At 42.6% G+C, this 18,383-nt stretch overlaps 1 protein-coding gene across 5 annotated transcripts in view; it reads right to left on the bottom strand.

Moving 5' to 3' along the window:
- nckap1 (NCK-associated protein 1) overlaps positions 1-18,383 on the bottom strand; it is a 64,917-nt gene that overhangs the window by 16,217 nt on the left and 30,317 nt on the right. For all 5 annotated transcript variants that reach the window (XM_066686126.1, XM_066686122.1, XM_066686123.1 and 2 more), the window contains 6 exons: positions 18,062-18,120; positions 9,275-9,420; positions 8,668-8,800; positions 5,446-5,565; positions 3,595-3,734; positions 452-583 (listed from right to left, as the gene is read on the bottom strand). In XM_066686126.1, coding sequence (XP_066542223.1) covers positions 452-583; positions 3,595-3,734; positions 5,446-5,565; positions 8,668-8,800; positions 9,275-9,420; positions 18,062-18,120 — 730 coding nt within the window. The remainder of the gene's footprint in view (positions 1-451; positions 584-3,594; positions 3,735-5,445; positions 5,566-8,667; positions 8,801-9,274; positions 9,421-18,061; positions 18,121-18,383) is intronic.

The following is an 18,383-nucleotide window of genomic DNA, read 5'->3' as shown; positions in this document are numbered from 1 at the left end:
TAATAAACACATCTAATAAAAGCATCAGCGCGAACAAAAATCAGGGCAACTTTAAATAAGGCATTTTACCACTAAAAAAACAAATGTAAAAAAATAAACGTATGCATATTACCTACTTTAATCAGGCGTTTCCCTTCTGAAGAGTATGAAAATAAGACTTTAAGGATATGTTTTACTGTGATTTTTTAAATATCTGTTGGGTCTTGGGACCTGTACGTAACTTCTAGCTTGAACAAGTTATGGAACCTCTTGCTCTACTCCACATACACTTATATAAACCCTTGTATGTTTATGTAAGCTTTCCTTGTATGTGCTTCTCAGAGGAGACTGTTTTAAAAAGTGAAGTGGTGGTCTGCCCCCTGGGCTGCTCTTTGCATTTTGTGTGTGTGTGTGTGTGTGAGAGAGAGAGAGAGAGAGAGAGAGAGAGAGAGAGAGAGAGAGAGATACTCACTTGGTGAAGCGGATCTCCAGGTGTGATGTGAGATATTCACGTGGGGTGAAAGTGTGCTCCCACACCACCATGTTGGGGACGTAGTTGATGGAGAAACAAAGCTCTGACAGAGCTGTGTGCAGCTTGTCCAAACTGGGAACACAACAACATTCACATCAGACCGCAGCTAGCATTAAAAAATAATTTCCGTCAAGATTAAAGAGCCAAATCAATCACGCAGGAACACAGCTTTACCTCCAATATGTCTCAGCTAACACTGCACATTAGGGATAGTGGACGATCCTCTTTCTATTCGTGGGGGATCTAGACATGTGTGTGGGGATTTGTTTGTGTGAGAGATAGGATATTAGAGCTGAGACCTCCAGCAGACTGGGATAAACGAGCAGGTATCTTTAGAAGCTGATGAAAAATGCCAGCCCCATGCCCGAAGGAGATACACTTAGACAAATAAAAAAGGGTTAGGAGTGCGTGTTGTGAAATTGACTGGGCTTGTGACCGCAGTTACACAACTACTGGGATCTATGAGGGCTATTTCACAACTGCCCTTGTTAGACTTTATAAGACATATTTATATATTCTTAACCCACAGGGTTTAATATGATGTCGAGTTTAGGAGTGTGTTTATTGGACTTTTCTAAAAATTCTTACAGAAGTGTAAGCCTGGCTAACTGTCTCCTCGCTAATTCATCCCTAAGGTGTTCTATCAGGTTTAGGTCAGTCAAGTTCTTCCACACCATACGTCTTTATGGACCTTGCTTTGTGCACTGGTGCACAGTCAAGTTGGAACAGGAAGGAGCCGTCCCTAAACTGCTCCCACAAGAGATCTTTTCACTGCAAAATTTACACATTTGACACAATGCAGTAAGACAAGACCAGTCTCCAGGCAACCGCCAAACCCAGACTCATCCATCGAATCACCAGATGGAAAAGCATGATTCATCACTTCAGAGAACACATCTCCACTGCTCTAGAGTCCAGTGGCAGTGCTTTACACCCACTGCACAGGCATTTTGCATTGCACTTGGTGATGTAAGGCTCAGCCACAGCTGCTCGGCTGTGGAAACCCATTTTTTAGCGATTGATTTTGCGGAAAGTTGGTGACCTCTGCACTCTGTGTGCCTTTGTCACTTTACATAGCCTACCACTTCGTGGCTGAGTTGCTGTCATTCCCAATCACTTTGTTATAATATCACTGAGAGTTGAGTGCGGAATATTTAGCAGCAAGAAATTTTCACGACTGGACTTGAACAGGTGGCATCCTGTCACAGCACCACATTGGAATTGACTGAGCTCCTGAGAGGGCCGCAGGTAGTGTGTCGCAGTCACACAGCTCCAGGGACAATTCCCACTCCGGGTGACTGACTGTGAGGAGTGTGGTGTGTTCTCCCTGTGTCTGTGTGGGTCTCCTCCGGGTGCTCCGGTTTCCTCCCACGCACCAAAAACACGCGTTGGTAGGTGGATTGGCGACTCAAAAGTGTCCGTAGGTGTGAATGTGTGTGTTGCCCTCTGAAGGACTGGCGCCTCCTCCAGGGTGTATTCCCGCCTTGCGCCCAATGATTCCAGGTACGCCCACCGCGACCCTGAACTGGATAAGCTCTTACAGACATTGAACGAATGAGATCCTGAGAGCAGCCCATTCTTTCACAAATGTTTGTAGGAGTCTGCATGCCTAGGTGCTTGGTTTTAAAAACCTGTGGCCTTGTAAGTAACTGGAATACCTGAATTCAATGATTTGAATGGGTGAGTGAATACTTTTGGCAAAATATTGTATTATTAATATAAACGTACTGTAATATATACTATACCAGTTAGTTACGACCCTGGGTGACGTACCGCCAGTGCCATTATTGCATGATAATAGCACTTTGACCTATCACTCCGCAAAATATATATAACCTAGCAACAACGCCAGCGCTTACAAGACAGTCGTGGGGTGCCTGGAATTTTTCAACCAACGGGGAACCATTTCGGATTCCATTTGCGCACCTTACTTTAAACAATGTAAGAGTTATGGTGCTGTGGACCCATTATATGCTTTCTGATTTGTAAACAAAAGAAAATGAACAGGAAATTGCTACATCAGTGTGGTTTATGTGACGGTGCTTAACTTGAGTTCAAGTTGCGTCTTTTTTTCTTTCTTCGCTGCTCTTGTTTACCAGCTCAGCAGGACGGCTCTAGAGTCATACTCCAAAATACCTACTTTTAACTTAAACAGAGAGAACTTAGGAGAGTGTATGATATATCAGTACGGTTAATCCATGTTTAAAACAGTGATCAAACCATGACACTTTATTAACGTTTGTCTCTAGCTCTGTCCTGATTTAGACTGAGAGCAGCTCTGAATAACGCAGCCTTGGTTCCCATCAAAAACTGTTGGAAATGCGGACCGGCTCACTGGAGAGAACCAAGGTTCACGAGTCCTGAACGGTTCAAGATTCAGAATCCTGAGTTTGTCAAAAAGGGGCAATAATCTGTGTGTGATGGAGTTAAACTATTTATCGGCTGATAAATAATTTTTTGCTGTTTTCTTTATTTTAAAACCTAATAATAAACGGTGATAAACTGTGGTACAATTGCAATAATACACTCAAATGTTATAATACTGTCGATGTCCAATGAAAAACATGCATCTCCCAAAAACCTTTTCAAGAGTAAAAAAAAAACCTTTTTAATTTAATGGAAGTCAATGTAAAAAATGATTTATCAATATAAATATGTAGCATTTCTACTGGTTCATTCATCATGAAATTTCCACACAATGTGAAGGACATCTGAAGGTTTCAAATGATGTAGTAAACTAAAAATTCTCAAAATCCACGGAGATGGATTTTAATTGGACACGCCAATATGCATCAATTATCCGATATTTATTACTCGAATGCAATCAAATTTAATACAAATCCCACAAAGTGTTAAAGGAATTTTATTCCACTTTCAACATGAGGATTACTGTTTTCAGTAAAATAGAAAATGAAAAAAATCTTCTACAAAAAATGATTATTTTATTATTATTAAAAAAAAAAAAAAAACTAGTTTTTATAGGGACCTATTTGCTGGCACTGATTTTGTAGTTGCCCTTTTATTTTCACATTTTTTTTCTTCATAAATCACCCCCCACAATGGACACTTTTGTCCAAGCTTACTTAGTGACGAGGAGTCTGTTTTTCCTCATGCTCTCCACTCCAGGCTTCTCTCTCTCCGGCTCGCCCTTCTTCCCCGTCTGCTTCTTCGACTTCTTGTTCACGGCCTGGCTGATGGTCTTGGCGCAGTGTTTTGGCAGTAGCTGCATGGGTGGGAGAGGGGAACAGGAAAAGTCCCCCGCTTTTTAACATCCATAAACCCAGCAAGCGAGCAAAGAGACATGAGCACCACTCTCACAAAAGTTATGGCTCCTTGTCTTGTTTGCTGATGTTACTGCTAAAACAAGACAAGGAAAGATCTCCCTGAGCATTAACTGGGTCATTAGCTAAGAAAGAGGATGAGGAGGAGGAGGTGACGATGCCCTGTGGACTGGCAGAGGAGGAAAACATCTGGGGAAGTTTTGCTTTCCTAAAGCTACACACACACACACACACCCTTTAAGAGAGAAAACAGGGGACAGAGGTTGTGAAGGGGAGGATTTGTTCCACATGAGGCTGTGGAAACCCTGCAGCGTTTGCAAAAGTTAATTTTTCTCAGCTCCTGGTAACATGCCAGTTTATTATAAGAGACGTTGGCGCAACTCTTGTCAGTGTTCGGCAGCTGTGTGTGTGTGTGTGGCTGTGTAGGGGACATGGATTATGGTTGTAAGGAGGGCTGAGGTTGGGTCAGGACACCGAAGGGTTACGGACAGGGTTATGATTAAGGTCAGGGTGGGGATACTGACCGAGCTGCAGGTTTACAACTGAGTTTAAAGGGGTTTCTAAAGCCTTACAGCTGTGACAGAGGGACGTTTTTGTGGTATCAGTGGTTCTGACGATAGTTGTGGGATAGCACAGTTTGAGAGAGGACTTGAAAGAACAGCTGTTTTCAAGCGGAGTGGGGGGTTCATTGGTATAGATGATTCTGAAGATAGCTGAGAAGGGATTTCAGAGAGTATAACAGCTGACCGTACAGGGTTTGCGTAGGTAGAGTCGGGTTGGGTGGTGGGGGTGTTTAGTGGGTATAGATGGGTTTGTAGTGGTTGGGATAGAATAACTGCTTCTTCAGAAGGGACTGAGGTATATCTGGATTTGAGTATGAGGTGGTACAGCTGAGTATAATGGAATAAATGGGGGTATAGCAGGTCCGAAGAGGGTTATAGGTGGTATATCAGAGTTTAGGCTGTATTTGGTAAGTTAGATACGGTATAGCTGACTTTGCGGGAGGTTTGCGGTGGTGTACCTGAAGTTAAATAGTAGTAGAGCTCTGCCTGGGGCAGGGTTAAGGATGGAAATAATGGGCTAAGGGTAGAATAGTTGGTTGTCATAAGGGTTTGAGGTGGGGTTGTATTGCCAAGTTTGGGGGGAGCTTGAATCTGAGGGTTATTTACAGAGGTATAGCTACATCTGAAGTAGTGTACAAGGGTTTGGAAAGCTAAGTGGGTTTGGGTAGAGTTTAAAATGGAATAACTGGGGTGCAGAGAAGGTGCAAGATGGCGTATACAGATTTAAAGAATATTTCTGAGGTAGTATAGCTGCACTTGAGAATAGTTGAATGGTTTTAAGGAAAGTTTGAGGTGCATTTTCCTTGACATGAGCAGATTAAATCATTAACATCTTTGAACTCTTAAGAGGTATATTTTCTGAAGGTGTAGCCAGTGGTAAAAAGATGGACTATGAACTTGGACACACTTGGGTGTGGTCACATGAAAGACTAAGACTGTATCCAGAGCACCAATGGGAGAAATTGCTGCTCCTAACTCTGTCCTTGGAAGCAGTTTGCTCCAGTTTAGGGATGTGGTTGGAATTTGGAAGTGGGTACGGATAATGGTTAGGGGAAAATAAAACGTTTGTGGTCAGAGCGATGTTACTGACCTGGTCACTCAGGGTGCACTGCTCTGTGCAGATGTCTGTGATGAGGTTGCGGGCTTGCTTTGCCATCTCATCCAGGAACATGTTGCAGAGGGACAGGCTGCGGTCTCCGATATGATGCCTCTGAAAGAGAGAACAAAAGAAGACAACAATGCTTAAGAGTGGACACACATCTGCCGTTCATATGAACACAACTATGCTTTAAAGGACCCGCACACGCTACACAGAATTAAAGCGCAGTTTGAGAAGTCTCATCTAGTAGCAGGGCTGTGTATCTGATATTTTGGAGAGCCAGAAGCACTCGAAGATGAATTGAAAAAAAAAGTCAGACTGTGTTCACACGAGAGAGAGAAGGAACAGAGAATGAAGAACAGACAAATTTAAGATTAAGAAATGAAAGAGAAGGTTGCAGTAAGAGCCATGCTTTTGGCCTTAGGTTGAAGCTTAGAGAGACACATGAGAACCTACACAGGCTCCTAGAGCAAACTCCTGCCATTCTAACCACAAGCTAAATCCCGCACACATGGATCTGATGGATCCGCCACTGTGGCTAAAGGCTCAGGTGGAGGAGCCAACTGTAAAAAAAAAAAAAAGTTCAAGTCGAAAGCGAGGGCAACACTGACCCTTGCTGAAGCTTCCTGATCTGTTAGTGTTACTATAAACCGCCTTAAAAAAAAAAAAGCTCCTGTGTTAGGAGTGGAAATATTCCTGGAAACTTTTTAGTGCTTTTCCAACATAAACAAAGCCTGCAGCTGTCCAAAGCTGTGTGAAAGTGGACATAGGAAGAGGCACATTTCGGAGACGTGCTGAGAGAGGGACTTTCGTGTTTGAACAAGGGAAACCCAAGCCTTCTATGCCTCAATAAATCTCTTTTATTCCTCTAAAAGCTCAGAGGCAGCGGGGCCGGCGCGGTCCCCGCTCTCCTCCGCTCGCATGCCCTGCGTGAACATGCTCGTATTGGTGCCGTGTTGTCAAGCAATTATAGGCGAGAAAAACAGGCAGGCTATTTACCACATGGGTTTGGGGACTGGAGGGCAGCGATGGTTAACAGGAACAAACTCGGAGTGTATTAGCACCGTGGCTGGGGAACAGGGGCCCGGATTGTGTGGAGCATATTTTGGGGCCATGGGCTCGAGGGAGTGTAGCTAACTGCTGTAGCGTACGGTTCAATTAGACGTTTAATAAATCAGCCTTTTCAGCACTCATTTTTTTTTTTCCAGACTGGATCCTGCTTTCCACACACTCAGTAAGAGGCCTTCCTGCTCTCTCATATGGGTCAGAGAGAGAGAGAGAGAGAGAGAGAGAGAGAGAGAGAATAAAACGTACTAAGCAAAGGTAGACAATAGTGTGTGTGTGAAACATAGAAAGAGTAAGTGAAATTAAAAGAGCAAGAGATGTTGCAGTGTCGATGTCATGTACATATCCTCAGCCTGCTGTTACTTTAGAGGAAACACTGATCATATTCACTAAGGGACATATAAAACTGCTGCTCTTCTGTAAGAACACAGAGTCCTTCACTCTCTCTCTCTCTCTCTCACACACACACACACACACTTAAACACACACTATGACTGAGCAAACACCATTTACATATTACTGTCTGCTGTATTAACTAAATCACTCACTCATGAGTTCACCCGTGTTTATGACAGACTGAGTATTTTTCTTGTGTCTACCAATTAACCAAATGAGTCCTGGTTTGAAAATAAACACTGATACTGAATAATTCGCTGGGTTTATTTATTTAGAATCTGTTCCCCAATTCCAAATGCTGAAAATACTCCAAGGAAAAGCAAACGATTGTGTGTTTCATGGCAAAGACACAATAAGAGGGCTGTCCATTAAGAAGCCACACTAATGGAAATAAAATTACATTCAAAAACTATTTAAAACTAAATGGCATTTTTTGGATATCACACACTTGAGAATACAAACACCTCTGACTGTCAGTTGTTCAAGTGTCTGTGTATGAACATAATACAGACAGAAATTGGGCTTTTGAGTGCCACGAACAATTCAATGTCACTACTCTTTAAGTAGCATAATTACCCCAAGTTCCAGCCACTTTAATTACAGTATTGGAAATCTTAGCTAACTGTAAATTAATAGAAGTACTTTACTCACTCAAATCAACATTTTTCAGGAGTCAAATGTGTGTAGATTAATGTCCAAGACTTGCTTGACTTTGAAATAAATTATGTTTTTAGATAAAAACGCTTCTGTTTAAGTAGGTGCCAACACTGCTAAGATTATTAGCGCCCCCTAACTTCGGCCACCTCCCCTGCTTGTGACAGTCAAACGAGACCGTTGCTACCACATTCAGTGGTTTTGAGAGGTTCACAATGAGATTACGTTTGTCCTGTGTTGGTCTCCATACTCTACATGTAAGGACTACAATGGCGGTAGATTTTCCCCTCAGAGAAAAGGAAGCTAACTGCTAAGCTAGCTTTTACACTGAGGGAAATATCTGTCGAGAAATGGAAATGTGTTGTGTTCCACATGAAGTTTTGCACACAAAGAATTACAACACTGTTAGAGAGACTTAAATATTGTTTGGATATGTGATTTCTTGCAAGACTGATGTTTAAATGCCCTGCTAAGGCTTGAACTTACGTTTTATTGTTTTACCCAATGTGATTGGCGAAGAGAGAGAGCGGAATTGCACCATATATGGCAGTGGCCGGAATTAGGGGAAAGACTGATACATTTCCCAGGTAAAAACCTACGCTGAATTCTGGTCTGGTGAACATTGAAAAGCAAATCTGCATCCTTCAGCGAAAGAACCACTGCTTTGGAAACGGCACTACAGATCCCAATAGAATGAAATGTGTTTTGTAGCCATGTGTAAACACAAAGTATAGCACAGCCAGTCATGAGGCTGGATTAGAGAGTATACACTGTTTGCTATGTATTTACTGTCTAAGACTGGTGAGATGTACTGTTTTCAATGCCATCTTTTTGATCCCACCCATTTCCACCCTGTTGCTCAATAGTCAGGACCCCCACAGAGCAGGTGTGGTGTGGTGGTGGATCATTCTCAGCGCTGCAGTGACACTGACGTGGTGGTGGTGTGTTAGTGTGTGCTGCGCTGGTGTGAGTGGATCAGACACAGCAGTGCTGCTGGAGCCACTGCGTTAGATAATGTTTGGTGATGAATGCAACCACTCATTCTTATAAATATATGGGTAAATATTTGTATGTATTTTTATGTGTAACAGGACTCACCTCTTCAGGACAGAGCTCATGAGTGCAGCTCATGAAGTGTGTGCAGAGCAGCGGGAAGCAGATGGAGTAGCGAGACTGAGAAGGCAACTCCAAACACTGCTGGAACATCTTCTCAAACGCCCGACTGTAGAAACTATCAGAGCAAAGGTGAAAGAGAGAGAGAGAGAGAGAGATGAAGAAAAAGTGAGTAAAGGGATAGAGTTAAAAGAAAAGCCGAAAAAGGAAAAGGACGAATCATGAAATATCAGACAGCAGAAAATAAAAAGGAAAGTGACGGAGAAAATTGGTGGGGGAGAGAAGAAGGGAAAAGAAACAGAGCAAAGAACAACCATTTAAAAAAAAAAAAAAAAAAAAAGACAGAAAGAGAAACACACTGCTTGAGTTTCCTTCTGGTACAGCTATATCTAATCAGTCTAAAACACCCCCTGCTGCTCCACCCACCACTCAGCGGGAACAACAGCCAAACACAGCCCCAACAAAGCGTTGCCCTGGCAACCGCAGAGGAGATACAGACATTTTACAGAGGAGATGGAGAGTCCTCTGTGGGACGTTAAAGCTGACGGGTTTATCTGACCCGAGGGAAGGACGAGAGGAGTTCAGGCCGTACCAGAAGATGGAGAGGTCCGAGGTTTCCACCAGCATTTCCACCAGAGAGTCCACCATCTTGGTGTGGAAAATTATGGTGTTCATCATCTTCCCCAGCTCCCGGTGGTCTGCAATGCCCAACGAAGCCTTGGACACACTGGTGTAGGCCTGCACACAATACACAAACAAGGTATAGTTTATGTAGACAGGACTGGGTGATATCATTGTGTTTTGAAAACAGTTGGAAGTATATGATTGTTGTAACCACACAGATTAGCATTCTTTAAAAGTGTATGTTTGCATCATTCTTTTGTACATTACTGTATAATAAAAACTTCTAACACACTTGTTTATGTGGATAATAACAACATATGACATCCCGATATTTAAAAAAAACAAACAAAACACACACAAATGTAGAGACAAAACATTTTCTCCACTGTTTATAGTTTGCTTCATGTTGAAAATCTTGTATAGTTTGGGTTTTGGAGCAGCGCAACCGTCAACGTATTGGCCTCATTTGTAACAGAGTACCCAACCGTGTTTATCCACTGGGCCCTGCAGTACGGCATGGTTCTAATACCTATCCAAACCAAGGAGGTCATAAACGAGGAGAGTGGTCACTGGTTGAAAACACCCAACATGGAGTCTGTTCACAGAAAAAGTCCTGCCTTTAATGAAAACATGCGGCCAAGGCTTGATTTTGTGTAACTGTTAATAACTGTTTTGAGGCACTGCAAAGATGGATGCGGGGTAGACAGACTTGTCTGTAGGGACTCAGAACCCAGAGCTACCCACACACTGCTGAATTAGCCATGTTCATTTCGTATCACCGAAAGGAAGCACGAAAGGGCGGAGCATCTGGAAGCTGGGTTTTGTTGATTGTGATTTCTTCATGTGACACTAATGCAAACAGCAGCAGCAGCGGAGGAGGAGATTCAGGTTCTGATTCACCTCATACTCAGCGTTTGGGAAGAGACACTGTTTAGTAGAACATTGGAACTCATTTCACTGGCGCTTTTCCAACAATATGGGCATGTAAGGACACCAACGAAAGGTGTTCAAGAGCCTCTGTAACATGGAGGTAAACAGGGTAAGGACACTCACTTCGCCTGTTTTAGATGGTGTTAGTTAACGTTAGCTTGACTCGCTAAACTCGGTGCTCAGATTATACTCGGCTACGTAGCTGCATTACGGAGGTTTATAGTGTCGGATGAATTCGAGTTCGAGTTCGATCACATTTACAAGAATAACGGTACCTCTACATTTGAGTTTAGCTTATTGCTAGGCTATTGTCATGAATAATGTTGGTTATTTAGCTAGATACTGTCATAACAGTCAGTCATAACGGTGTTTTACCGTGGCGTTGTTCAGCTGTTGTCCACCAGTGACGTCACGGTCGCGTTCGAGAATTTCCGTAGCGAGCTCGGGTTTTTCCATCAATTTAATAAAATTGTCAGTTTTAAAGCAAATTAAGCTGCTATTTTCATTTTAATTCATACTTATATCTGTCAGTAACTAAAGTAGCACTGGAAACCATGGGGGTAGTCAAAAATTCTCCATCCATGTATCGCAAAGTATTAGCCATGTTACATAACACCAACACCAATACCAATATAAAAGATGGGTATGTGGGCAGTGACCCTTACGAAGTGGGAAGCGGATGTATTCGTTTATGTAAATAAAGGGAGTATAAACGAGCCAGAAGTGGTTTTTAACATGGCGGTTTGTGGCTGGGCCGAGGATCCTGTGGTGATTGTGTATAACTAACTATAGGGTCCTGCTCTGCACACTTGGTAGCCCATCTCTAGGGGTGCTTGTGTACTCTAGTACAGTACAGGTCTCTAGGCGTGGGGGGGGGGGGGGGGTGGAGACTATGCACCGATCAGTGAAAACAACACCTCAAGATCACAACGGGTCCCAGTCTCTCTCTCTCTCAGCACAGTGAGAGTCAGTGCACGTGTCTCGTAGCCAACGTTAGCATTAGTTCTGTCTTCCAAACACGTTCACATGTATTATTACGTTAGCAGCCGTTTGGAAAGAAGAAGTGGAAGAGCTCCAAGTGTCTCAGAGTTAGCTTGTGTTTTGAGTCTCCCAGTTTAATGTAACTGTTCAATTGGAGGAAGGCCTAACTAACGTGTGGAATTGGAAATGACTAGAATTGGGCAGGAAACTGGATAAAAACAAAGTAAATACACCTTCTTAGCATTTTTTCCTGATTTGAGAAGTTGCTGCTGTTCACATCCATTTCACAAAACACAAACACAATCACCGCTACACATCCAAAAGCAATCAAGTCAAAGTTCATTCATCATCCTGACAACCTTAAGTTAAAAGTAAAAAAGGCCTCAGACCTGAAGGCTAACGCCTGGCTCTATTACGTGACGCATTGCAGAGGAGCGGAACTGAGGCTGGAAACGGTGTGGTTCAATGTTTTACCATATCATTAACGTCTGGGGAGGATTTCTGGGAAATATTCATGTTAAACTTGATACTGCTGAATCAGACAATGGGCCAACCAACAGTTTCCTCCAGAGCTCGGGGGATGGAGGGAAGTGAGTTTGTAAAACAGACAGCACCGGGCTGGAGGACACTCAGCTTTGATGTGAGAACCGCTTACATTGCCTAGACAAGGATCTGGGCCCAAAACCCCAACGTTTTTAGACTTTTTAAGCTTTTTCCAGACGGAGCTGAGCAAAACAGCTGTGAGATCCCAAGAACTGAGCCCAGGGAGAAACTGAAACGGAGCACACACACACACACAAAACCGCAACCACACACTAAAACCTTCTTCAGTAAACGTTACAGTGGTGTAACTTGTGTCAAAACCAAGGACGAACATTTCAGAGTTGGTAAATGATTCAACACAATAACAATTCCTTAGAAACTGATTCATTGCAACAGGAATATTTTTCAATTTCACCTTTTGGAAGAAATACATAATTAAACGATATATTCATAAACCATTAATAAAATTTGTTCACAATAGATTTTATAAAATTGGTTCAATTATTCGTAGTTTTGAGAAAAACAATTTGAGAGGAGGCATATTAATAGTAAATAAGACCAATATTTCTGTTAATATTTAACTCAAAGGAACACTAGGTAAGAACTGGACTCACAACAATAAAATGTTGAGCCTGGAGCAGCAATGACAGAGGCTCTATTCTCCCTACAGCAGCTCAGCTGAGTATCACAGTGGTTTTGAAGCTGTAATTTTAAGGTGAAATATTACCTTGTGTTGCTTTAATACATTTAATACATTTCACAGATAAGATTTATTTTTTGGGGGCAGAAGATAAAATACATACTGTATATAATAATCATTTAAAACACTTCAAAAGTAACTTACATCATGGGCATTAAAAAAATAATAATAAAAAATAAACAGCAGAAGCTGTGACACACACACACACACACACACACACACACACACACACACACACACACACACAAGGCAGGTGTTAAAATGAGTGTGTTCTCGTGGTTACACGGACGTGGATGACACAATAAACAGAGCGCATGGGGCTCAGCTCCTGTTTAAAGCAGGAAAAGTCCTAAAAAAATCAGAAGCTTATTTTCTGAGCTCTTTTTACAGACTGCTGCTGGTGGCTTTAATCGGCCATGGCAGAGCAACAGCACAGAAAACACACGAGGAACAGACAGTGAACTGAGTGAACTCTACTGATTCTCTCACACTGTCTCTCTCTCACTCACGCACACAGACAGACACAAGCAAAAATACTCAGCATCACTTTCATAAGAAAACCTCATCCCCACTGTTACTGGACCTACCAGCCGCCCTCTAAACCGTGTGAACCTTTCATTCTGCCCAACAGAAATTGGAGAAAGCAGACATTTCATGGTTTGGTTTAATTTGATGGGTCTGTAACCATTTAAATGCATGATTTTATGAATAATAAACACGTTAACGTGTGTGTAACGTGATTAACTGTGGGACTGGTCTATAGAAAACAATGTAAAATACCCACACAAAACTTTTGTTAGAAGTAAATGATGTCTTATCGGTTCTGTTGGCCTTTAGCCCGTCATCAGTGGTCAAGTGTTGCCAAGGAACCCGATCGATAGCAATGTTTGGAAAATATATAACACGTCTGTCATTATGTAAGTTGCTTTCTCAGTGATATGGGTCTATCGTAAAACAATGACACACACACACACAGGCTCCAGCCCGGTGCTGGATCTCTCTGGTGAGACGCAGGCAGGTCAGCCAGGTTTGCGGAGCAGAGTTCAGGGCTCCTCTGGAAACAGAATCGAAAGGTTTATGATGGTGCTGGCAACCCCTTCACAGCCTTGATTGCTTCCAGTGATTCAGAGAGAGAGAGTGAGTTTCTCTGAGGCTCTGAAAGCTGAGATATCTTGTGTAACAGATCACACTCCAGCTGCCATCCAAACACACTGAGTCTGAGGCCCTGAGAATCTGCCCAACGCCTTTAAGAGCTCTACAAAATGATGATTATAGGAGTGGTATAAACTTTAAGAGAAAGTGCCTTGTTAGCTTCAACTGTTTGTTTTGATTACACGCAAACCCAATAAACCCAATGCACACATTTAATCAACTTCAGTCCTAATAAAGTATCTCCTCTTCTGCTGAGAAACACGAGCGTACCGTGGGCTGACGACTGGGAGCGGGCACGTTTTCACAATGTTGTCGTAACTAATATCAAACTACTTCATGCTCTTGTTGTCCATGGTAACTACAAAATGTACACCTTAAGCTTGACTTTACCTTAAACTGAGGGTGTGGCATAATCCTGCTATCACATTTGTGTTGACTATTAATAACCAGTGAGGTAGGTGCATGTTATGTACTTCTAGCTACTGACAGCACCCATTAACTCCCCATCCAGTTATTAACTATCCACCTTATTTTTAGTGCTCTTCGGGACTCTGACCAGTTGAGAGAATTCAGAGGGGGCAGCCGTGGCCTAAAGGTTAGAGAGCAGGGCTTAGGACTGAAAAGGTCCTTGGTTGGATTCCCACAATGGCAGGAAAATTAGGGGCAGTGGGAGCGAAGAAACAGCACTGTCCTCCTCCTCTCTCAATGTACAGCTGCGGTGCCCTTCAGGAAGGTACCGAACCCACAGCTGCTCTGCGGTTGACGGGGATGACTGCCCACCGCTCTGGGTGTGTGTTCACAGCCCCTAATGCACTAGTTCACTGCCATCCGCTGTGTTTTACCTCTATCCAGATCTGCCATTTCTGTGTCTTTCCCTCTCCTCCTCTGGGGAAAATCCCAGACTGAATTAGCTACTGTTTTTCACCACACTCAGTGCTCGTCTGATATTATACCCCGGACTGAAATTCAAATCTCTACAACTGTCTGTGTTGTTGTTGGTGCTCACCCCCCCCCCCCCCCCCCCCAGGGGTTGATGAGTCTGGGCACAGGTCTCCCACACTCCATCAGACGACAATGAAAAGTTAAAGCGGTCTCTGTTATGTTCTTGGTGCCTTCCTCACTCTGGATGATAACTCTGAGGATGTTGTTAAGACTCCGTGTTTCCTTCTTTGTGGTGAACTGAGAATTCACTCCCTGCCTTTAACTCTGGACTATAACTAACACAGTAAACAGGAAGTAATAATAATAACGATAAGAGCCATCTCTAACAAGTGTGTTTCAAAATAAGGTGGACAGCTAGGGATATGCTCTTGTAGTTAATGACGGCATCATTCTTGCTGATGTTTGGAACAGGTAGGTAACTTTTTAAGCACACCCTGGCGTATAGAAAATGTGACGTATGAACATATTTTTGAATAATTATCATTTAAATTAATGTATGCTTGTGTTCTATTAGAAAGTATTTATTGAGCTGTGAGCTGCAAACTTTACATAGAAGATTGTAGCAATTTAAATCTTCTTTCGAATGACTAAAGACAGCTATTCTTTTCTTTAAGCGAATCCATATTTCTAGTGAGAAGCCCTAGACATTTAGATAGCGATCTAGCATTTCTTATTGCCAGTGATTTTAGCCAGTTACCTCATGTCACTAATAACCCTAGCTAGCTTACTGTTCTAATAAAATGCAGAGAGTTAAATAGTTTGTATCTTACAGTTAGCAACGGCTTTGAAAATGTGGACAGCAGACAGTGCATTTTCATGGTTAACTAGTTCCTGACCAACCAGCAAATATTAACCCTGAATGAAGAGAGACAAAGGGGGTCCTTCTAAGGTCCTTTGAATTGCTTTAAAATAAATTCTTCTGCGAGCTGCTGCAGAAGTCAGAAATGAGCAGCGGATCTGTTCCAGCAGCAGCCTGAAGGACAGAAACCTTGCTGTGTAAACACCAAACTTGAAAAAATAATTATTCAGGTGTGGGAAAACAGCCCAGCTCTACTCCCTCTCCTCAGCTCAGTGAGAGTGAGATGGAGAAAGCTGAGAGGAGAGAAGGAATGAAGCCAGGTCTTCTCAGTTTCTGTTTTACAAAAAGAACGTAAGTGTCCTGAAGCATGTCCTCACCCAAAAACCTGTAGCTGGTTTTTATTATTCCTGCCGTCTGAACAAAACCAAACCTCACCAAAACTGTAGCTTTAAAAGAGGAAAAGAAATTCTATTTCCAATCCGTGTGTGTATTCATACAGCAACAGGCATCCTGCGATTACAGCACACGCTCATATGCTATTTATTCTTAAATACTGCATATTATTTTTATTTTGTATTTTACTTTACAGCATTGTCCCCCTGTCTAAAGAAGCCCTGCCCGCTCTTCACCCGGATCCACGCTCGTTGTGTCCGTTTGGCTGCGTTTAACCTTGTCTTCGTGCTCTCACAAACTCCGATGAGAGGGTGGGATATCGAGACCAGGCTGTTTAAAAAGTGTCTGCATTTCTATCTATAGCCTACACTGTAATAATAATAAAATAAAAAATAAAATCAATCCCGTCCTACATTGAATTAATTCGGTTGTAAGTGAGCAGAGATTCTCACCCCTAATAAAAAGTAAATGATAATAAAACTGTGTACAGACTTTCAATTCAACAACTACGAACTATTGTTGACGCTAAATGATTGACGTAAATGTGCACTCTGTCTGATCTGTATCGCATCTTACGCCAAACAAGTCAAACGCCAGCAATCTCACCTGTTCAAACGAACCACGTTAGCTTAGCAATCCCATCAGGAATGAACCCAACAGTCCAAGTGTGAACAGCCCATTAGACCGGAGGATGCCTAACAGATGTCTAACGTTAAGGCATAACCACAGCAAATAAGTCATGAAATAAATATAACATATGGTACGCATCTCAACAAAGTGCTTAGGACTGGAGCGATACAAACGTATGCAAATTCTTGCGTGACTGTGCGCACGCATGAAAAACAAAAAATGAAGATATTTTTCAGAGATGATGGCTGAATTATTGGAGTTCTGATCAAAGGCATATGCTCCCTTTGGTTAATCAAATCTAAGGCACTTCAAATCTATTATTCTGATGTAGCTCAGAGCTGATATCAAAAGAAGTTTCCATTATTCTTCAAGCTTCCAGGAAGGCGACCACAAACTGTTTTCCAACTGTTTCAAATTATACACAAACTGTGCAATAACTAATTTTTCACCTGTCAGCCATATATCAAAAAGAATAATTCAAAACAAATGCACAACAACCTTTCCTCTGACTATAGATGGATATAGTGTTTTTCTCACTCGCAGCATCCACTTATCTTGATAAGATCCCTCTCCCCTCAGAGTGGACGACCTGGCAGAGTGACATCGTTTTCCCGATGACTACACTGTAACACTTAGGTTTCACAATATGCTCAACAGCCCTGAGGATGTTATGAACATAATGGCCGTGTTCGCGAGTTGGGAGGAGGAAGGCACGCACGGGCTTTCTTCAAGACACTTGAAACTCCGCCGCATCTTTTTTAAAAGTGCTGCACGCACAGCGCGACACACTTAGAGTGGAACTTCAATAAATAATTCTGTAAATATCAGCTAACAGACAAGAGGAGAGGGAGGGCCATCCGTGAGGAGAAGACTAAGCATATGACAGATATTATATGGAAAAGTACATCTGGAGCCCAGTAACACACACACGCTCTCAAACAAGACCTCACAGTCGGCTTTCTGTGGGCCGCCAAAGTCAGAAAACATTGGATAACACAAGCTGTTCAGGTTGTATCCTGCTACTGACAAAGGACAGGCAAGAGATAAGAGCACTGAGAAAAAAACGGAGAAGAACCGAGTGAAAACGGCTAAAAACCAGAGCTTCTGCACCTCGCTCCTCACTGCTGTGCGCTCGGGGTCGGGGTGAACAGCGAGCGGCTCATTATCATTTAAAGGAACAGGAGCTGAAACAAGCCGTCCTGAAAAGACAGAAGGGTCACCGACATTTCATTAAGGCCCCAGAACTGTGTTCACTGGAGGTCTCCATTAAATAGTCTTCAAGAATTGTGAAGCTATACTGTTGCTGTATTCCCTACCTCTACTCTGAAGCACAAGTGTAATACAGCTGGTCATTTTTACCATTGTTGGAATACAAACAAACTCACGGCTCAATTAATCATGCCTGGAAGAGCCCAGAGGAGCAAACCTTTAAACGCTGCCCTCTTTGTGCTGCAGCTTGGTTAATAAATGCTTGATAGAGCTCCTATGTCCAGGACCTGATATGACCCTAGCACCAGGTTTAGGGCCGGATTAATTCTGCCTGATGGAGTTCAGAGGAAGGGATCTGGCCTATTTATACAGAGCCCTGGTCATTATTATAGAGCCTGAGGGAACAGGAACACTATCTTATCAATGGCTTGAAGGGCTTAGGCTCAGTTTACTGCTGTCATTGTGTCTTCACTCACCTGCAGTCGGAACCAGTCCAGTCTCATCCCTCTGAAATCAAATACTTCTCCATCCTCCACTGCAGCAGAGATGGAGAGAGAGAGAGAGAGAGATTCCATGTATTCAGGTTTGAGACAGTGCAGTCAGGGATAAAAAATTTGAAATAGTAGAAGTAAAAATTTCAACCCCCTCAATCAAAACAACAATCCTGTCAACTGCTTTTGTTCTCTGCTTTAATTAGAAGCGTCTTGTGTGCAATTACAGTGGAACCTCGAGTTACGAAGTGTTCCGAATACGTACAAATCGAGTTACGAGTAGAGGTGCGATCAAAATTTCTGATCC

The sequence above is a fragment of the Hoplias malabaricus genome, chromosome 12, assembly GCF_029633855.1.
Source record: "Hoplias malabaricus isolate fHopMal1 chromosome 12, fHopMal1.hap1, whole genome shotgun sequence".
Classification (NCBI taxonomy): Eukaryota; Metazoa; Chordata; class Actinopteri; order Characiformes; family Erythrinidae; genus Hoplias; species Hoplias malabaricus.
This window is presented reverse-complemented; position numbering and strand designations above follow the sequence as displayed.